This window comes from Mesoplodon densirostris, chromosome 3 (genome assembly GCF_025265405.1).
Source record: "Mesoplodon densirostris isolate mMesDen1 chromosome 3, mMesDen1 primary haplotype, whole genome shotgun sequence".
Taxonomy (NCBI): Eukaryota; Metazoa; Chordata; class Mammalia; order Artiodactyla; family Ziphiidae; genus Mesoplodon; species Mesoplodon densirostris.
In genome coordinates this window covers 53211644-53234649 of record NC_082663.1, presented here as the reverse complement: position 1 = coordinate 53234649, position 23006 = coordinate 53211644, and the positions used below count along the sequence as shown (strand labels likewise).

Sequence of the window (23006 nt, the reverse complement as noted above, 5' to 3'; positions counted from 1 at the left end):
ATGCTGAGCCATGCACTCTATACTAGGGAATGCCAGTGGAGTCTAAAGAAGGCTACCGGGGAGAAAATTAAGGATGTAACTTTGAAAAATCCATAAAAATTAAAGAACCAGTGTTGTAGGAAAAACAGTGTGGGAGAGATAGCAGGTGAGGGGATCAGAGAGTGGAATGTATTTGAATTTAAGATATGAGAAGTGAGACTGTTCTCAGTGAGAACAAATCTGGAGTGTGGCCATGGGAGTGCATGCCTAACCTCGAGTGGAGGTGAAGGAGTTCTAGGAATGTTAAGGCTAGGGAGTTTGGGGAGTCTTCCGTGTGGATGTTGGACTCACTCAGGATGTTATTAGGACTCGGAGTGTATAGTGAGACTGTGAAGCGGGTATCAAGCTCTTTAAAAAATGAGAGGAAATGACCATCATAAGGTTAGGAGAAAGCAGTGATGAAACCAAATAGTGATTTGGATGAATAACATAAATCTCGGAAAATAGAGGTTTTATGCAAGGGAAGAAGAATGGAGTACCTACTGCATATTAGACTGTGTTAGGTAGGAGTGAGAAAGGCAAACCCACCTCTCAATTCCCATCTATTTCTGTTATGTAGTTGTAGGGGTGGGCACACATTTTGGGTCTAATAACACAGGTGCTATACAATATGAATAATGTATGATAGGTAACAGAAAAAGGAAAAAAACATGCCAGACACACATGCCAGGCTTGTTGCATTTTACCCATGAACTATGTTTTAGATGCTCAGATTGTGGAGTTTGTTATTGGTAGGTTGACATTTCTATTACTATCTTTGTCTTCTGTTTCAGCTTTTTGCAAACGTTAAGGAGATATATTTAACATATATGTATCATGAATATACAAATAATTATGTTTTCTTCATTAATCTTGTCTCTACTAGTTCAGAATTTGAGACAATTCAGTTACCACACCAAAATTTATTTTCACGCTATCCAAGTTAATAAAGCTGTCTGAACATAAGTTGTGTAAACTGGAGCCTTTTAAAATGTAATCTAATACATGAAAATTTAAACTTTCAAAACACGTAATCTAGCCCAGCACTGTCCAAGAGAACGTTCCTCAATGATGGAAATATTCTATCTGTGCACTGTCCAGCCTGGTAGCCAGTAAGTAGTCAAGTTAGCTTTTGAGTACTTGAAATGCGTCTAGCGCAACAGAAGACCGAATTTTTAAGTTTAACTAATTTAAATTTGAATAGCCACATGCAGCTAGTGACAACCGTATTGGGCAGCACAAAGCTAGTCTAGCTATGCAGTAGAAAAATAACTGTTATGAAGAAGATTGTATCTGTTAATCCCAAATCCCTAATTTATCCCTCCGCCTTCCCCTTTTGCTAACCATAAGTTTGTTTTCTATGTCTTTGGGTCTGTTTCTGTTTTGAAGTACAGGGGACTATATTCAATGTCTTGTAATAGCCAATAGTGAAAAAGAATCTGAAAAAGAATATATATAATATATATATATATAACTGAATCACTTTGCTGTACACCTGAAACATTGTAAATCACCTATACTTCAATTTTTAAAAATTTAACAGTATAAAAAGAAGACTGTAAATATTATGTATAAAATTCTCAAAACAAGTCAAATCAATCTTAGCTCATTTTAGAAACAAACATGAAATTTCTGTTTTTGGTAATGACAGATTATTCTGACAGAAAAATTTTTTAGATTGCTGAATAAGATTTTTTTTCTAACATTTTAAAATCAGCAAAGAGCTGACCAGATAGTAAGGGAAATGCCGTAAGGTCATATTTTTTGAAGGCGAACTCAAAAGCATCAAAAAGGAAACATCAGAGAAACTAAGGTACTCTTACCCTGACAATATTCAGAGAAGAGATTAAGTGCTCCAGTGTGTCTTTCTTAACTATATGAAAAGTTTTTTCCGAAGCTTCTCCCCTGCTACCTCAGCAGACTTCCTTCATGTTTTATTAGCCAGGAGGCCGAATGCCCACCCTTAACCCAGTCATGGGCAAAAGGAATGGTATAACCACAATTGGTTTTGACTAATCTAGATGTGCCCCTAAAATGGGGTTAGAGTCATTTTCTCTGAGAGGTAGATTCCTGAGCAAAAATCAGAATTCTGTTAACAAGAAAGTAGGGAGTGATAGATATTGAGTATGCCACAGGTGTCTGCATCAGAGCTCTTTTAGTTTCCATCTTTACGAGTAGAAGTAGCAGCAACAAAAATAGTAACGGTAGTAGTAGGACTAGTACTAGTAGTAGTACCAGTAGTAGTAGTAGTGATGGTAGTAGCTGCTGCTAACATTTATTGAGCACTTACTACATACCAGACTTATTATTATTATTATTATTATTTTTTTGCTGTACGCGGGCCTCTCACTGCTGTGGCCTCTCCCGTTGCGGAGCACAGGCTCCGGACGCGCAGGCTCAGCGGCCATGGCTCACGGGCCCAGCCGCTCCGCGGCATGCGGGATCCTCCCAGACTGGGGCACGAACCCGTGTCCCCCGCATCGGCAGGCGGACTCTCAACCACTGCGCCACCAGGGAAGCCCCAGACCTATTATTTTAACCATATTTTCTTTCCATACTGAGAGTTCTCCTCAGTGGTGAGTTGACTTGGTAAGATATTTTTAATTTCCATTTGTTCAATATAAATGTAGAAAAACTATGCTTAAAGTTCTGTTATAATCTGTTTTGTTAAAGCCTTGTTTCTGCAGCACAAATTAGCTCATAAGTGACTGAGTTATTTTGTGCCACTAAGAAATACAGCAGCTGAAGTCAAACTACGTTTTGCCTTTATACAGCTGAACAGCTGATGAAAATTGTGCTGTACATGATGACCATTCACCTCACACTCTTCTTTTTGTTCACTTTGGCCACATGCTCTGTCATTTCTGTGTGTGTTTCCGCCTGTTCTTTGTACATTGGCCTCTTGTCTCTATAATGTATAATGTTTTGAATGTTCTTTTTTTTTCTATAATGCCTGGGTGTCTGTGTGAACTACCCTAATTTAAGGGACTCAAGAGAGTATACTTGTCTTTTATCAGATCAGCCTCCTGCCTTAGTGCATGCTTTATTTAATTTAATACTTTACGCATCATATTGAGTGACCCTGTAAATATGATGTGAGAGAAAACTTTCCAATTAGTTAGAATCAGTTTGACAGTCAAGACCTAGAAAACAATTCATAGGCATTGTTACTTTGTCATTTGTGATCCAAGAGCTTTTCTGGAGACTTAAATAGGGATAAAACAAGGGTTAAATTCAAATGATCCTGGAAGAATTTTCAAATCAGTGTCCAGAATGAGATTATGTTAGGCAATCAAACAGTAAGAGCACCAGGGTTCCTTATCTAATGTCATGAATCTTTGAGGCTTGCTCTCTACTCTCTAACTTAAGCATGTTATAATAGAAAATAGGAAATCTAGGATATATAAGTCTGATTAACATATATTTCATACATCCTACTTGCATTTCTTTTAAGATCTTGTGACCCGTTCCAAACAGCCTATCAGTTTGCCATATAGTATAGCAGTTTTGACCCTATCTTTTCTGTGATTGCCCAGCTGGTACTATAGATTACAGCTTAGTTCTTACGTTTTTACATATAATAATAATTATAAGTATTATTTATAATTCTCTTATTAGAATTGAATTAGCTTCATTAAAATCACAACAGAAGAATAGAATAAATTAGAAAATCAGAAGAAAAGGAAAAATAATATAAGGCTGGGATCAGTACCTTAAATATGTACCGCAAGGTCCTTTCACTCACTAAAAGTGGGCCGTAGATTTTGCTCTGAGTTTCCTAGTAACCTGAGTAAAGAAGCAAACACTATCAGTTCTAAGATTCATAATGTCTGATAGCTATGACAAAAGGCGATACATCCACAAAGGAACACTTCATTATTTTGAAGCTCTGATACTTCTCCTATGTGGATCCCTACACTAGTGAATCAGATTGAAACATACAAGGCTGACAGTATTCTCTTTGCTTAGGTTTGAGGAGAAATTGGACCTAGAACCAATGCAGGCCAGTCTTAAAAAGTGGCAAGCACAAAAACAAGATAGCCACACTTTCTCCCTAATGCCAGTGTAATTCCTACCACAGACATTTGAAGGGTACAGGAATGGTAAGAAGAGAAGAGCTCTCCAGTGGAAAGACAACAGTGTTCCCATTAAGTCCTGTCCTACTTACCCCAATTTCAAAGAAAGCGATCCACAGAAATAGAAGAGGCATCTTATAAAGAATCTTTAAGATTGTAAAATAAAACAAAAAAGGATAGCCAGCTGTAAAATTGGCCTGACCACTCTCAACAACAACATAACCAGCCTAGAGGCCAAAGGTATTCACACAATAGACTCTGAGGCTGGTTATCTGCATCAGGATGTATTGGATGTGCAGTTTGTTCCCTACATCACCATTGGTCACCCTCAGGAGCCTTCAAAAGCATCTAGAAAAAGATTCATTCTTTGACCTTCACATCATGGTCTCTAGGACAGAATACCAGGTAAAGACAATAGCTGTGGCAGGAACAAATGAATGTGCTTTTTGCCTTGAAGCTACTGAGAAACCAGGAGCATCTACTAAAGACATAGGATATTTGGATGAAGTTTGCTCTCACTATTAAACCAAGAACTTCAATAGAATATTTGGGATCATAAACTAATCTAATAGATATGGTCTTAGGGAACTTGGGTTTGGAGAGCAGAGATTTTTGGAAGTCATGATGCTGAGGGTTCAAGTCCTCTTTGGACTTAAAGATAAATGATTGTTAAGGTCCTGACAGTTTTTATAAATGAGCAAATGTAGGAACTAGCATGATTATCAGGTAGAGCCATTATGAGAAATAAAGACCCCAGATCTGTGCTCAATCTTCTAAAAAGTGTTTGCTCAAGAGCTGCTAAAAAAATACTTTATTATGTATATGGGATCTCCTTTTTATTGACACAAAAGAATATTGACTATTAAGCAGGCATTTCTGCTTTCCTGAGCAATTTTTCACTGCAGTGACTGAAACTATCATGCAAAATGTTCTCAGAGGGTAAAAGTTGGTGTACATAGTATAAGTATTTTAAGTAGCAAAATTTATAGGTCAGTGTTAAAAATACTTGAAAACTTGATATTTGTCAAGAGTAAAGATATTGCTGTATTGAGGTTATAAACCAAATTTTATATCAAAGCCTAAAGAAGAAATATTAGCTACTGTGCAAAGGACTCTTCTACATTTCTAAAAAGAATGTTCTGGTGTTGCTTAGCTATTTTCCAGAAAATCCTTGTGTTTTTCCTATTCCATTTTATTTGTGATTTGCATGTCTGCTTGATAATGTGACTAGGATAGAACTTCTGGTGAAAAGCCTAAGCTCCACCTTGGCTGGGGGGAAGTCATATTATTCTTGCATCTTAAACATCTCATTTCCTCCTTTATTTTATGCATCAAAGCTATAAAAAATTATGGAGACAAAGGATTTTCCAGGTCATCTGTGGTCTGTTCTAAAATTTAAGCATAGGTTGTGTAGTACAGGGACATTTTTTCAGTCAGCTTTGCTAGAGGCACATGCTGTTCTGCAGCTTTTTCTTCATTGCGTAAGGTCATTAAATGGTGTCATTGCCTTGGTTGTGGTACACAGGAAAAGTATAGCGTATATTCAGAAGTAGTACTGTAGTGAAAAAGGTATGGACTTTGGATTCAAGCTGACTTAAATTTAATCCTGACTATAACAGGATTGTTTCTATTTTACCTTGACAAGATACCTAATCTAACTTCACTAAACTTCAGAGAACTCCTATATAAAGAGTATAATTATATCAAACTTGCAGGGTTGTTTGAGAATTAAAAGAAGTAACACTTTAAAACATCTAGTGCTATTCCTGGTACTTAATCTGTATTTACTACAGTGTAGCTATTACTGTATACATTTATGTTTTATAGATTACAAAGTACTTTTTATATAACCTCATCAAGTCTTCAAATCACTTTTATAAAGGGAAGGACAGGGTTTTGTTTTGTTTCTTAATATTTTAAAACGAGGAACTAAAGCTCAGCAACAGGCTAGTGTCTTGGAAGGGATTCAGTAAGGCATAGAATTTCTGAGTGCTTCTCTAGCACTCTTATAACAGATGGAGCCTTTGGGAGGTGGTTGTGGCAAAGCAAGCTCTGAAAGAGTTTGGTCACCTTTGACATTGTCTTACTTCCAGTCTAACCTTACCCTGCAGCAGAACCAGATAGCTGAGGACAATTATGAAACCACAGACCTTGCCCCCAGGGAAAGGTGTGGGGTAAGTGATGCCAAGGTACAGAGTTGATCCATTAACTAACAGTGTTATAACTGTGTCCCAAGTTATAATTAGAAAACATATATTTATCAACCACATTATTCCATATACTTCAATATACTTATAAAAGTATACTTTCATATATATGTATATATATGTGTGTGTGTATGTATATATGTATAGATATATGTATAGATACACATATATATAAAATGGCAAAAAATAGCAGGAGCAGTGTCATTAATCTTTAGGTTAGTATGAATTTTATAGAGTGCATCTTGTTGTGAGAAATAAAGATTAGCTTTTAAGCACAGAATAGAGCTTTCTTGTTTATTTTGTTCTTTAAAGCGACATTTAAAAAATCACGAAGTAAAAGTTTGTTTCTTAACATCTTTACAGGCTTAGGGGAAAGGGTCATGCTATGGATAGATGACATTTAAATTAAATTTAGGCCATACAAGGCATATAGAAATAGTTTTAATTTTGAAAACTTGCATACAAGATTATGGTATCAAACATGACAGCTAGATTTAAGTTTGTCTAGACAATGTACGTTTATCAGGCTTTTGTTTTCTTTTTCTTCAGAAGTAAAGGTACAGTGAAATTACTCCCCCAGAAGCAGAAACTATTTGGGGGAGAAAATATAAGAAGTTTGCCTCAAAACTGGGTTGAAATGATTCACTACATGCATTGAACACTAAATTTAACCTTGGATATGCCCTTGTGAATTACTTTAATAAACTGATTAGACAGTACCTTATAATTAGGAAATCAGGAGTTTTGTATGCAACTTGTAAAAGAGGGTGTGGAAGCAAGGCTTTTGTTAGCCCATGCGGCATCTTTATGTATATCACTCCTGTCTGGGTGAACAAGCAGAAATATGTCCCTTCTTCACAGTCTCATGTCAAGTGCATGACTTGCTAAGCAAAGCAAAGGTTGAAATCCAGCCTCCACTTATGCTCCTTCAACTAACAGGGTATAATTGACCAAGAGTATGTTGCTATCCTGAAGAAAAAGAACATTAAATTTGGGGAGTGTAGAAGGTTGGTCCAGTGTAATAGTGAAGAAGCACAAGTGCATCTGGCATGAAAGTAAGAAAGGAAGAAGAAGCAGAAGGTGGGAAAGAGAGAGAAAGGGAGTAGAAGAACAAAATGCCAGTTTTGCTCATTTTGCTGTGTTCCCTGAGGCTGTAGGAATCCTGGCATCTTCCCAGCCTGTAGGAATGCTGGTATCTTCCCAGCCTACGCATCTTTTTTTAGGAAGAAAAGAGGAAAGGGAAAGGGGGGAAAGAGTTTCATTCTCGGCTTGCTTCTCACTCTTTATTACCCATAAGATATAATACAGTATTTGCAGAATTTTCCTCATTTGGAAAACATTTTGGGATGTATTGCTCTTGAAGGTAAGGGTATTTGGGGTGTATTTTGCAAACGAAAAAAAGAAGGCATAAAGAGATTCCGGGACTTTCCAAGGTCACCTATTCTTTGGGATAAAATCCAGATTACAATTCTAGTAACAGAAATGCCCCTAGACAGTTGGTCAGCAGAAGCTTTCTTTCTGCAGCAACTTTTATGCCCCAAGGAATTTTTTTTTTAAGATTTATCTACCAATAAAAAGCATAGTCAAAGGAGATTCTTTTAATCTATCAGTATAACTGGAAGCGTAAGATAGTCTATAGAATGTGCTAACTCACATATTTCTCTAAAAAAAAAAGTAGTGAAAAAAGATACTAATACTAACTTTTTGTATCTTTGAAAATACTAAGATCAAAAGATACTGAGACCTGCAGTGTTGCTTTCTGGGTTTATGTGGGGCCCTGCTGGTTACTTTTTAGAAGAAGAGGATGCTTGATAAGCGTTAATACTAGGAGGCTGAAAACCTGTCAGGCTTCACTTAAAAAATTTGTTGCTTATGCCTACTGTTTTCTGTTGCGGTTTCTGCATAGTGTCAACATTTATTATACTTAAGTAACTTAAAAAGCATTACTCCCTAAACTCTCCACTATTCTTAAACAAAACAAAAATATATTTTATGTAATTTTTCCTTAAGAAATTACTCTTTTCTTTGATCTTTCATTCTTTGCAGCCGGAATACACAACTCCTACTGAGCTTATTTCTAATCAACACAGATTCAGAGCATTCACTGAAGGAAACATTTAAATCAAGAGAACAGAACACTAGCTGATATATGCTAGAAACAGAAAGGCATGGGATCAAGTCCCCAAGTCTACTACAGTTTCCAATTTACAGCACCTTCCATCTTCCATGTTTTTCTGTGGACATCCTAAACACTCCTGCCTCAGGGCTTTGGCATTTAATGTTTCCTGGAACACTCTTTTCACAGGTTTATATGTAAGTCACTTCCTCAGTTTCTTTTAACTCTCTGCTCAAGTGCTACCTTATCAGAGAGAATTTCTCTTGCTCTACCATTTAAAACAACTCCCTCACCCGTGCCCAGCCCACCCCGCCATCTTAGTACCCTGCTTTATTTTTCTTCTTTCTCATCTCCAGCTACAGTGGGCTCCAGGAAAGCAGGGACCTAATCTGATTGGTTTATTCTCCAGAGCCTAGAATCCTATGTTATATATAAAAGCTTTTTATATATATTTGCTGCATATAAAAAAGACACTTAAGGCCAGTTCTTGGTGCCTGGTTTTAAGAGTACTAATGACAAATTATTATGTCCCCATAGGAAAGCCATCAAGGTCTAGATACCTTTCAATAAGGGATTAGATTTGTTCAGTGTGGGTCCAGAAGAAAGGTGCAAGACCACTGGGTTATGGGAAGGAAGACAGATTTTGGCTGAAAGAAAGAACCAAATGATAATTGCAGCTGTCTGAAAAGTATTTGATCTATCTTTCTGTAGATTATACAGATTGTGTGACCACTTTGGAGGTAACTGTACAGGAAGTTTAAGAGTTTTGTGCGAATTATATTATATTCTGACATCAATTCTTAAAAGTGTTTGATTCTGTATTGAGTCAAAAATTAATAATTGAGCTTGGTTCTTCTGCAAAATGCTGCCAGACATGTATCTATATGTTAACACCCGAAATCAAGGGTTGGCAAATTGCACCTTCTGGGTAAAATTTGGCCCATCGCCTCTTTTTGTAAATAAGATTTTAGTGGAACACAGCCCTGACTGTCATTTACATAATGTTTATGGCTTCTTTCACACTATGATATCACAGTTGAGTAGTTGTAACAGAGGTTATAAGGCCCACAAAGTCTAACATACTTACTGTGTGGCCCTTGACAGAAAAAGTTTGCCAACCTCTGCCCTTAACCAATAAATTGCAAAATATAACACAAGGAAACATATCTCTATTCAGTCTCCCGAGTACCACTACCACTACTACTATTTCCTCCTCCTTCTCCTCCTTCTTTTCTCCTTCTTCTTCTCCTTCTTCATCATCATCATCATCATCATCATCATCATCATCATCAACTATTTTATCTGTAAAGATCCAACCATAATAATATAAACCACTCTAGATATTTAAACAGAGGGGATCTAATGCAAAGTGGATAATGGAAGAGGCTGACAAGCCCATAGATCAGCGTCAGCAGAAAGATACCACCACTCCTACCAGAAAAACATAGGAAGGAGGCAGTTTTATTAAAGCCTAGAGGCTGAAATCACACAGCAGAATCTGGAACCATACAACTGGGGGTTGGGGTGGCTGTTGTCTGATACTGGAGCCACAAAAATATTCTACTTCTGCCTAAGATGCTGCTTGAGGTAGAGAGGAAATGAGAGAAATACCCTGGCTTATCTGACTAGTGCCTTCCGTTGCCTGAACTCAACCAGAAGTCAGCTTACACAGAGGCCTAGGAAATGGAGCCTGCAGATTTGTTCCCCCGAAATAAAGAGCAGAGCAAGAGAATGGTGAGGAATGAGTCTAAGGATGCCTAGAGCAAATACCACTCAACTGCTAATGGTTATTGTTTGCTACCAGTAGCAGGTACAGAGCTAAACAGTTTACATGAATCCTCACCTACTGAGTAAATACTAATGTTATCTCCAGTTTATAGATGAGGCTTGGAAAATTAAGTACATTGCTGAGGGCTATGAATTAAATACATAAGTTAGAATTGAATCCAGGTCTGTCTTACTCCAAAATTCTTACTTTCAGCCCTCTCATTTTGTAAATAAGAAAAAAAGTAGTTTGGAGCAGATAAACTTATAGCTGGTAAAGACAAGGCTAGGTCTAGAACCCAAGTTACTCCTATTAGGTTTTCGTACATCTTAAGAACTTAAAAACCTATTGTAGCATTTAGAGAGTCCAGAGGAGGCCCCCACTCAGATGCAGGAAGTGTCTTTGCACCTTGAAACTATTACTAAGCAGCCTTCCTGGACACAATTTACTCAGTTATAAAATGGGATTATTAATTATAACAACCTTATGAGAGTGTTGAGAGAGCTTAAATAGATACAGATCTAGAGACCTCTGAACAGTGTGCCATGAGATAGGTACTTACTAAATGCTTAGAAAAAGGTAAGTAGGTGTTCTTATTGTTAATATTCTTATTACGCTGAACCTGGGAGTGGTTATCACAGGAAAAGAATAGATCAGAAATCTTATGAAATGTTATCCAAGTTTGTCATTAAACAGTAATATCCTCCTTTTGGACCTTTTACTTCTCTTCTATCTGGGATAATAATTACAAGATAGTCAAGAATAGGATTTTTGTTCGTTTTTGGTTTTTTTTGAAGAGAGACTTTTTATTTTTATTTATTATTTATTTATGGCTGCGTCAGGTCTTAGTTGCAGCACGTGGGATCTTTCATTGCGGCAGGCGGGCTCTTCGTTGCAGCGCGTGGGGCTTCTCTCTAGTTGCAGCACTCGGTCTCAGTAGTTGCGGTGCACAGGCTTAGTTGCCTTGCAGCATGTGGGATCTTGGTTCCCCGACCAGGGATCGAACCTGCATCCGTTTCATTGGAAGGTAGATTCTTAACCACTGGAGCACCAGGGAAGTCCCTGTTTGGTTTTGTTTTAAGTGAGTGGCCCTCGAGATGCCTTAGTTTATTAATTCAGGACTTTTTTTTTTTTAACCGGTTCTTATCTATGAAATGTTATCTATTATGCTTCTATACAGTTCCTTTCTTTCATCCAGGATAGCTGTTGTCCAACTATTCCCAAAATATGACCTTTTCTTTCCTGTCCCCATGGCTTTACTTGGCTTCATTTTTAATAGAGTCCTTTTTCTTTCTTAACCAGCTCAGTTCCTATAATACTTTGTAATATTATAAAGAATAAGTATATATGATACTTTATTATAATTCTTATAATATACTCAAGATTTTCTTCCTCAACAAATATTTCCCTAACTAATCACATGACGCATTGATCTTTCACCTATATACAGCACCTGTAGACAATCTATAATGTGCTGTCATATACTTATTGCCTGAGATAGGGCTGTAGCTTTTCCGTTTTTATCTTGTTACTCCAAATAGATTGAAAGTCATGCTTGGGTGAAGTTTTAGGTGGTTGGTGCTTTACAAATACTTAAGTATTGTGTGAAAACTTGTGGCTAGATTTCAAATTACCTGTGTTTTATTAAATTGATGATATTTGCTTAAAAACTAGTCTTGCTACATGGCAAAGCCACTGACAACCTTGGTCGTTTTCTGGGATTCCCTGAAAAGGGCTTGTAAAGGGAAGCATTTCTTTATTCCAAAGATTAGCACACCATGAAACAAAAGACCCTGGAAGCATATCCTTCCAGCGTCATGCACTATGTAACCTATGGTAAATAGTTATTTTTCATTTTTTAAAAGGCAAATAAGAAGGATAATTCAACAGGCAGAACCATTAGGTTTAGCATTGCAGTCTCATATTTTAATGTGCAGAAAATATTTTAAAATGCAAGGCTCATAACAGAATGTAGACCTGCTGTCACTATTTTCAGAATATGAGGCTTTGGACTTGATATGGTAGAAATTTTAACCACAGTATATAGGAAGCAATGATGGCCATGCACATATTTGCACCTTGTGGTCTATTAGTTTTGCACATGCTTCAAGGGACCATTTGCAATGTACTGATCTCAGGAAACTGTATAAAGTAAATGTAGAGATCTAAGGGAGGGTAGTAAAATGTTCTCAAAATGATCTCTGAGATTGTAACATACTCGCCATTTATTCACAATTGAGACTTTTATCTAATGACTTATTTTGTTCTGTCATATTTAAGGGAAATGTTTTCCCCACCCATGTTTCAAAAGCAGTACTTTGCTTTTTAAGTGCTACTGCTCCAGAACTCTAAAAGATAAGTCAAATTAGGTCATATTTCCTCAAACACTATGAGAAGTTATACTTTTAATTCTTTGTGAACTTTAAGATTAAATTTAGGATGGCCCTGTGGTATTTGGAATCCAGACCTAACTAGATTGGCAAGATTTTCTTCTCTAAAAAACTGAGGCAGAAGAAGCATTCCAAACTTTTAAAAACAAATAATCCTCTCTTCACCCTCTCAACATCCTTCTCTCCTCCACCACCCAACACATGTACATGTTTTGAAAATTTAGTATTTTATTTTCTGTGATGTTAATAGATTAAATGTAAATCTTAATAAGTCCGAATTCCTTGAATTTAAAGGTGTTTAGACTTGAGGCCTAGCATTTTGCCCAATTCATTCCACATCTTAAAATATGGTTTTTGTCAGGGCTAGACAGTAAACAGCTATAGTAGTTGGGATCCAAACCACAATTAATAGTGCTGAATGTCATGTTACAAACCTGCCTCTTGATTTCTTAAAATAAAGAGCTGGGAGTAGCTGTGGCAACTGGACCTCAAATACTGTTACCGAAAAGGATTTTGTGTTTTAGTTTCTTCATCTAGTTTTTATGTCTGTTTATAAGGAGATACCTGATGGATTGATTGCAAAGTGGACTATGAGATGCATCTGAGTGTAAAGTTATATGGAAACTGTCTAACACTTAACTTTAAGTTACTTCAGTTATTTCTTCTGTGGCTAAGATTACAATTCAGACACTTCAGGCATAATACTGGTTGTAAAACAGTAAAGCAAATGCCAGAATTATAGCCAGAGAATAAGGGAGTGAGCTAATGTGATGGAGTTCAGGCACTTTTAATTTTAGGGACATTGTCCCTTGGTTTTGGTATTTTTCAACAATCATACTATTTATGATTTTATTTTATTTTAGCCATGTCCTTTGGGGGCCCGGGATTTTCGAGAGAAACAGTGTGCAGACTTTGACAATATGCCTTTCCGTGGAAAGTATTATAACTGGAAACCCTATACTGGAGGTAATGTATAACCTGGCAGAGTTTTCATCATGCTTGAGAGCTTTGCAAATATAAAGGAATATATAAATACATACAAACATGCCTGTACATTCATATACATACTAGTAAAAATTAGTGTTTGCAGATCACAGGAAAGTGCTTCTAGTACTATAAAGGTCTCGTGTTTTAGTTTCCCTGTAATAAAGTTAATATGTTAGTACAAATGATCAGAAATCATTTTTTAAAACCCAATTCTATTTAACAAGGTACAAAGTTCCTAGAAATGATGTAAATCCAAATAATATTTCTGAGTTCTTGAGACTTCCTTGGGGTGTATAGACATTATATTATAATAATTTACAATTATTGAATATGTGGAATTATCACCCTAAAAACAAATTATAACGACATAAATCAACTCAAAAGAGGCCAGGAAAATCTGTGTCTTTCTTGGTCACAGACCAAGGATCTTTCCATAGATGATTATTGTTCTTTTTCAGGGAAACATTTTTTGCTCTTTATTTTAGGCAAGTATCAGACGCCAACTGCTCTGTAAGCACAAGAAGTTTTCTTACGCTCCCAAAATACAAACTAAATTTTGTTAAAATTTTCTCTTAGAAAAATAGAATGTACTCTTAAAAAAACTTTTATTTATTGTTTTTCCAATATCTTAGTTTTTTGTTTTTTTTCTTGGCCATGCCACACGGCTCTTGGGATCTTAGTTCCTCAACCAGGGATTGAACCCAGGCCCCAGCAGTGGAAGCACCAAGTCTTAACCACTAGACTGCCAGGGAATTCCCCGAACATCTTACTTTGAAAACTTTCCAACATAGAGCAATATTAAAACAATTTTGCAGTGACAACTATATGCCCACCACCAAGATTCTATCGTTAATATTTTTAATATACTGTCTTTATTACATGTCTAGTCATCTCTCTATCCATTCATTAATTTATTCTATTTTTCAGGTGCATTTCAAAGTAAATTGTAGTCATCAGTATACTTTCCTCTAGGTGCTTCAACTTGTATAAGTTTAACCGCAGTTCAATATTTATTTTCTTTTTTCTTTTCAGGGAAGATTATATACAATGAAATACACAAAACTTAACTGTACTTTCCCTGAGTTTTGACAAATGCATATACCTGTAAAACCTTACTGAGTTATAGAACATTACCATTACCTCCAAAATTCTCATAGTCCTCATACTTCTTCCCATTTAGTAGCTGCCTCTACCTACTTCCAAGAGGCAACCAGTTCTCATTTTTTTTCCTTACCATCAATTAGTTTTTTCTGTTACAGAACTTCATGTAAAGGAAATCATGGCATATTTACTCTTTTATGCAAGGCTTCTCTAAGCCTAATGTTTTTGAGATCCATCCATGTCCTTGCAAATGTAATTAGTTCATTCTTTTTTATTGCTGAGCAGTATTCCATTGTACTAACCAGTTTGTTTATCCATTCTGCTATTGATGGAAACCTGGATTGTTTCTAGTTTTCAGCTGTTATGAATAAGCGGCTGTGAACATTTGTGTATGTCTTTTTGTGGGCATATGTTTTCATTTCTCTTGGGTAAATACTTAGGGGTGGAATTGCTGGGCAATAGGGTAGCTGTGAGTTTAGTTTTAAAAGAAACTGCCAGATGTTTTTCCAAAGCGATTGTACCAGTCACACTCCCATCAACAGTGTATAAGAGTTCTGTTTGCTCCCCATCCTTGCCAACATTTGGTGTTTTCAGTCTTCTTCTGATGGGTGTATAATGTTGTCTCAATGAAGTTTTAATTTGCATTTTCTGATCATTGAATATGTTGAGCACGTTTTCATGTGCTTATTGAGCATTTGTCTTCTTTTATAAAAGTTTGTTCAAATCTTTTACCTATTTTTTTGAATTTTATTTATTTTTTATACAGCAGGTTCTTATTAGTCATCAGTTTTATACACATCAGTGTATACATGTCAACCCCAATCGCCCAGTTCATCACACCACCACCACCACCACCACCACCACCACCACCACCGTTTTCCCCCCTTGGTGTCCATACGTTTGTTCTCTACATCTGTGTCTCTATTTCTGCCCTGCAAACTGGTTCATCTGTACCATTTTTCTAAGTTCCACATATATGCATTAATATACAATATTTGTTTTTCTCTTTCTGACTTACTTCATTCTGTATGACAGTCTCTAGGTCCACCCACGTCTCTACAAATGACCCAATTTCGTTCCTTTTTATGGCTGAGTAATATTACACTGTATATATGTACCACATCTTCTTTATCCATTCATCTGTCGATGAGCATTTTGGTTGCTTCCATGACCTGGCTATTGTAAATAGTGCTGCAATGAACATTGGGGTGCATGTGTCTTTTTCAATTATGGTTTTCTCAGGGTATATGCCCAGTAGTGGGATTGCTGGATCATATGGTAGCTCTATTTTTAGTTTTTTTAAGGAGCCTCCATACTGTTCTCCATAGTGGCCATATCAATTTACATTCCCACTGACAGTGCAAGAGGGTTCCCTTTTCTCACACCCCGTCCAGCATTTGTTGTTTGTAGATTTTCTGATGATGCCCATTCTGACCGGTGTGAGGTGATACCTCATTGTAGTTTTGATTTTCATTTTTCTAATAATTAGTGATGTTGAGCAGCTTTTCATGTGCCTCTTGCCTTTGCCTATTTTTAAATTGGTTATTTATCTTTTTATTCTCAAGTGGTTCATTTATCAGATAGGTTTTACAAGTATTTTCTCACAGCCTATGGCTTTCTTTACTTTCTTTGCTTTTCTTTATGTTTTAAATGGTGTTTTGGATGAGTGTAAGATTTTAATTTTGATAAATTCTAATTTTTCAGTTTTTTAAAATTTTATGGTCATTGTGTTCTATGTCCTGTCTTAGAAATCTTTGCCTACCTTAACTCAGGAAGATATTTTCTTCTAAAAGCCTATGGTTTTGATCTTTATATTTAGATCTACAGTCTAAAAATAATTTGGGGGTATGGTATGTATTTTTAGTGTATTTATAGACTCTGTTTTGTTTCATTGATCTATTTGTCAATCCTATGCTGGTACCACACTGACTTGATTACTTTAACGGTAGAGTCTTGGACATGGGTAGTGTAAGCTCCTCCTACTTTAATCTGTTTTTAAAGAGTCCTTTGTATATTCTAAGTGCTTTGCATTTCCACGTAAATTTTAGAATCAGTTGTTAATGGTTACAGAAGAACATGTTGGGTTTATGATTGTTGTCATGTTGAATCTTTATATCAATTGAGGAAAAACTGATATACTAACAATATTGAATTTTCCAATTTATGAACATGGTATATCTCTCCATGTTTTCCTTAATTTCTCTCAGCTATGCTTTATAGTTTTAGGTGTAAGGTCATGCACATCTTCTGTTAAATCTCTTCCTGAGTAATTTATGGTTTGACACTATTGTAAATAAAAGTTTAGAATTTTTTATTTTCAATTGTTTCAATTGATTTTTATATATTAACTTTGTGACCCTTCTAAATTCCCTTACTAGTTCTAATAGTTGTTTTATAGATTGTTTAGAATTTTCTTGGTAAATAGTCATGTTATCTGGAAATAGAGATTTTTTTTTTTCAATCTTTGTACCTTTTTATTTTATTTTCTTGCCTTAATTCACTGACTTGGCCCTTCAGTACAATTTGTGCATGTATTAATTATATGTGTTTTTCTTCTTTATTCTGTTAATATAGTGACTTAGTTGATAGATTTTATAATGCCAAACTGACATTTTACTCCCAGGATAAACCCCATGTGATAATGATTTATTATCTTTTTATTTATTTTCTTGTTATTGGGCTTAATTGCTAATATTTGATTAAGGATGTTTACATCTATCTTCATAAGGAATATTGACTTGTAAATTTTTTTCTTGTCATGTTTTTGATAACTTTTGGTATCAGAGTTACTCTGGCTTCCAGAAATAGAATCCTTATTTATCTTGAAGAAGTTTGTAGGGTTGATAATATGTCTTCCTTAGAATAGATTTTACTAATAAAACCATCTAGGCTCAGTATTTTCTTGTGAAAAGAATTTTTTTATTACAAACTCAACTCCTTTAATAGATAAAGAGCTATTCAGATTTTTTTATTCTTATGTCAGTTTTTGAATTTGTGTCTTCAAGAAATTTATGTTACTTCCATGTTGCCCAATTTATTTGCAGATAATTGATAATAACATTCTCTTATTATCCTGTTTAGTATCTATAGGATCTGTAGTGATATACACTCTTCCATTTCTGCTATTGATAATATGTATCTTCTCTCTTTTTCTTGATCATTCTTGCTTGAAGTTTATCAATTTTATTACGCTTTTCAAAGAATCAACTTTTGGCTTTAGTACTTTTTTTCTAATTAATTTTTTGCTCTTATTATTATTTGAGGGGAGGGGTTTATTTTGGTGTTCTGCATTCCTAACATTTGATGTATTTTTATTCCTTCAGTTCAAAATATTTTCTTATTTACATTGTGATTTCTTCTTTGACTCCTGGGTTATTTAGAACTGCGTTATTTTTATTTCTAAATAGTTGCTTTTTTCTAGATTTTTTGTTATTGATTTATCATTTAATTACATTATGATCAGAGAATACTCTGTATGATTTAAATTTTTTAAATAGTTGAAATTTGTTTTATGATACAGCTTATTGTCCAGGTTGATGAATGTTCTGTGTATACTTGAAAAGGATGTGTTTTCTCTAGTTGTTGGATATAGTGTTCTATATGATAATAAGGTCAAGCTGGGTGATAGTATTGTTCAGATCTTTTATATTCTTTCTGATTTTTTTTTCATCGTTTCCTGAGAGAAGTGTGTTAAAATCTTCAACTGTTTTATGGCTTTGCTTTTTGTGTGTGGTTGTAGGTTTTTGCTTCATGTATTTTGAATTGCTTTTATTAGGTGCATATACATTTGGGATTGTTTTGTCTTACTGTAGAAGTAAGTCTCTGAAATAACTCACAGATTTAATAATTAGCATCTAGATAATTGTGTGCTTTGTAAATTAACCCTAAATTCATAATAAGCTTTAAGTGAAGGTAATTGGTAATGTCACCTTCCATTCAGAGAATCATCTTAAATCCCTTCTTGAAATAATAACATTACCTCTTCTGAAAACTTATTGTAGCAGAGGAAGCTGAACACATCTTCAGCAATAAAGGAAGAATAAATATATTTGTATTATTATCACACAGTGTAGTGGGCTAAGGAATACAACCAGAGCATTTATGTGTTCTGCCTATCAAATACTACCTTACATAATACTAAAATTGTGTAAATAAAAGACTCATGTTCACTTTTTATAGTCTGATGCATAAAAAGCTGCATTAAATTCCAAAGCATTACAATAAAAAATGGAAAAAGAACTACACTGGGTAGTAATGAAAAAAAATCCCAGTTAGATCTGTGGAAATTTAGAGCAATTTTATTCATGAGACTCTTATAAAAATAAATATAATACCTTGATTATCAGTTCAGGAAGAAATTATTTTATTACTTGTTATTTCTGTGCTCAGTACAGCAAAATGTATCATTAACCTAAGCCTAATAATAACATTATGTTATATAGAAGTTCTATAGCCTGTAGACATTGAAAATGGAAGAAAACACAGACTTCAGCCAGAGGTTGTAAACTGGCAGTTCAGGAACCGTTTTTACTTATATACATGTTTTAGCCTCCACAGTATTTTTGAAAACTTTATATGAGTTGCCATGAAGAGTTTATATATATATATATTTTTTTTTCTTTTTTTCGGTATGCGGGCCTCTCACTGTTGTGGCCTCTCCCATTGCGGAGCACAGGCTCCGGACGCGCAGACTCAGTGGCCACGGCTCACGGGCCCAGCCATTCCGTGGCATGTGGGATCCTCCCGGACCGGGTCACGAACCCATGTCCCCTGCATCGGCAGGCGGACTCTCAACCACTGCACCACCAGGGAAGCCCAAGAGTTTATATTTTTAAAGTCTAGGTTTCCATCTCCTCTTGAAAAAACAATGTCTGACAATATTTGGCCATCTTCTTACATGACAAAAGTCAACTGTAACAGTGATCTACTTTAATCGATTGTTCTCTCTATAAGTTATCATTGTCTCCATCACTCAATTGGCTTCTCTTTTACTTCACCTCGTAGAAACCTGGTTTCTACCTTCACTAAGACCTAGGCATGTCATTTCATCTTTCTGTCTAATTTTCTTTTTTTAGAGGTAGTCTTTTTTATTTCAAAGAAATTTTATCTGATCATTATAATAAGGCCAGAGTGTTTTAAACATCATGAAACAAAGGTTCAACAGAAAGTATTTTTAAGTCCTAATTTTAATCATTAATTACATTTTTATAAATAGCTTTTTTATGTTCAGTTTTGAATAAAATAAATCCATATTGATTGCTACTTTTCCAATATACTGAGAAGTTATGATATGTAATCTGCTTGGTTTTTTTTAATTGCTACTATTTATACCTATTTTCCACGTCAACCTTGAAATACACACACAGCTATTGAAATACAAATTTCAAGTTACAAAATAAAAATTCTCAAGTTACTGTATGCATTTATCACAATATAAAATTAGATTTTAAAAAAATTATTCAAGTTTATTTCTTTAAGTTTTTATTCAATTTATTTAAACTAAAAATGTTTGATGCTGTGTAATATTGGGTTGGCCATCTTACAGAAAAACCCAAACGAACTTTTTGGCCAACCCAATATTTATCTTTGATTTATTAATCTCATAAGAATTTTTCAAATTTAATGCTATAATTAATTTTATCTTTGACTTGCTAATCTCATAAGAATTTATCTCCATGCTAGAGCCACTTTCATGGAATATGATATGTTTAAAGCAGTTCTAAGTTTACTTTTACTTTATAATTACCATATCTCTGCTTGAAGTAGCAGTTTTTGTATCGTATTCAGTAACAAGTGACATAATTTGCATAAATTCCTATTTGTCATACAAGGTCATTCTCAAGCCCTTCCTAAACTTTATTTTTTTAGTTTTTCAAAATTGCTTTTATTTCATCCATTTTTTCAACATTCAGTTACCTCCACTGTGATCCCTTTTGACCTTAATATATTGAAAATATATATGGGAAATACCTGAAATTTTCAAACCTTAAGATTACTCAGCAGGTCCTCCTTCAAGTTTCACAAGCAATGAAAGTAAAGATGAAATTTTAGCAAAGAAGAAAAGAAACCTACACATCTAGGTATATAGTCAGAGAGTGATGGTCTGTTATCAATCGTAAATATGCTGTAGATGATACTGAATCACTGTTCCTTAGGAGAACCACTCCATTTATTTCTCTTCTACTATATTTGTCCAGGTGGCGTAAAACCTTGTGCGTTAAACTGCTTGGCTGAAGGTTACAATTTCTACACTGAACGTGCCCCTGCGGTGATTGATGGGACTCAGTGCAATGCAGATTCACTGGATATCTGTATCAATGGAGAATGCAAGGTTGCTCAGATTATGAATTTCATTGCTTTTTGTTGGGGTTTTTGAGACTTCTGTCTTTTTTTTTCTCAGATAGTAGCTCCTAATTAATACTATGCTAATTTTTAATAAAGAGGGCTACATTTTAATTTAATTTTCAGTAAGGAAATGTACATAGTTAAAGGTAGAATTATCCATTCACATTCAAGCACCATGCAAGTGTGATTGATTCTGGTGTTCTAGTTATGTTTATAGGGATTGCTAGAGCTATGAAGATATTTTGGAATTTAATTTCCATTATTCTTCTGTTTACAAACAAGATGATAGCAAAGAGGGGGAATGAGGATTCAGCTCATTCATATGTCTACTGTGTGTTCTCAATGAAAGATTATTTGATATATTTCATAGCAAAAGATTTCCTCAAAGTGTAAAACAGCTATGCTTGTCCCATTTTGTCTTCTTTTGAAGCATTTATAATGGTTTTCGCTATAGAATTACTCTTATTAATGCATTTACTTCAGAGAATTAACCAGACCAGTTGGGAATTGCAGAAGCAAATCCATGGTATTTTCCTAGACCTGTGTATGAATCTTATCATAAGAAATTAGCCACAAAAGCCACTGTTTTCTTAACTTCTTTCTTGTCTGCTTTTGTTTGACCTTAAAGAGAAGCATAAAACTAAATGCCAGAAACTGAGAAAGATGAGATAAAAAGCACTGTCTATTTTAGTTAGTCTCATAATTTCTTGCAAGTTTCTGTCCTTCTGGTTAACTTGTCTCCAAATGTATCTGATGTTGCACTGTGTGTGTGTGTGTGTGTGTATGTGTGTATTTACTTGAAGAAAAAGTTATTTCTGGGACGGTATAAAAATGTTTTTCAGATAACCAAGACCCAGGCACAGGTTATATTCAGACATTGCATGCCTGGTATCAATGGCTAAAAGTCAAATTACAAATTTAAGTGCCAAAATATGCCAAAAATATATGAAGGCCACATTTCTATGATTAAATACAAAATTGAAAGGTAGAATTTCAGCTTCTACAATACAATTTTATGTTTATATCTCCTTTTTCTTTATGGTAATTTTATTCAGCTAATGGAAACAGGTGTTCGTTTTTAGAGATTTCCTCAGGCATGAATTCCACAACTAATCCTTGACACTAACACTAACAATTGGATATCCAAAAGAGCCAGTGGTTTAGAAAGGGCAAACCATAATGCTCAGTCAAGACTCTTGTTGTTATAACCCTTGCTGTGTAGGACCATATGCCATTTTTTCTTAGTTCTTGCATTTATTAATTGAGGGTATAAGTAAGAGCCCATTGCCAACAAATTACAATATTTTAAGAATTGGAGCCTGGTATCTATAAATGAAGAAGAAGTCTAAGCTAGAAATATAGGTGTACATTCCTGGGGAATCAGAATTTTTTTCTTTAAACTTATGTGTTGAGAAGTGTTAGCTAGAATTACTTAGGGAATGAAGGTAAAAGTGGAAAGAGGAAAGTATTTCCTGTTTAGATTTCCTGTACTGGAAAAACACGTAAATAAATAAGTTATATTCATTTGGTTAGTGGGTCCAAGAGTTCCTCCTCTTTTTGACACACTGAATATTCTTCTCTGTTTTCAGCATGTAGGTTGTGATAATATTTTGGGATCCGATGCTAGGGAAGATAGATGTCGAGTCTGTGGAGGGGATGGAAGCACATGTGATGCCATTGAAGGGTTCTTCAATGATTCGTTGCCCAGAGGAGGTGAGTGTGTAGAAAGAACTCTTCCTCACACCTCTGGTGTACTTGGAATAGCCAAAATATTTGATTTCCCCCCTTATTTTAAAAATTTCTTTATTCAGGCAGACAATGGTTTTTCCCCAAATTGCTTTCAGTTCTTTAAATATTAAATGTGACTTCAGGTTAGATATTTTAAGGACATATTATTCCATTTCTACTTGACTTCATTTAGCCACGTTTCTTTAAGATGGGAATTCCTGCAGAGCCTTAAAGTGGGGGCCATGTGTCGAGGGGGAAAAAATGAACCAATAT

The 23006-nt window shown here is 35.2% G+C and overlaps 1 protein-coding gene across 10 annotated transcripts in view; it reads left to right on the top strand.

Annotated features, from left to right (window-relative positions):
* ADAMTS6 (ADAM metallopeptidase with thrombospondin type 1 motif 6) overlaps positions 1 to 23006 on the top strand; it is a 292238-nt gene that overhangs the window by 206430 nt on the left and 62802 nt on the right. For 9 of the 10 annotated variants that reach the window (XR_009531448.1, XM_060092943.1, XM_060092944.1 and 6 more), the window contains 3 exons: positions 13436 to 13538; positions 20858 to 20991; positions 22595 to 22718. Coding sequence is in view for 9 of the 10 variants with exons in the window: in XM_060092943.1 (XP_059948926.1) it covers positions 13436 to 13538; positions 20858 to 20991; positions 22595 to 22718 (361 nt within the window). In the remaining variant the exon portion in view is untranslated. The remainder of the gene's footprint in view (positions 1 to 13435; positions 13539 to 20857; positions 20992 to 22594; positions 22719 to 23006) is intronic. The other variant, XM_060092946.1, reaches the window with a different exon arrangement.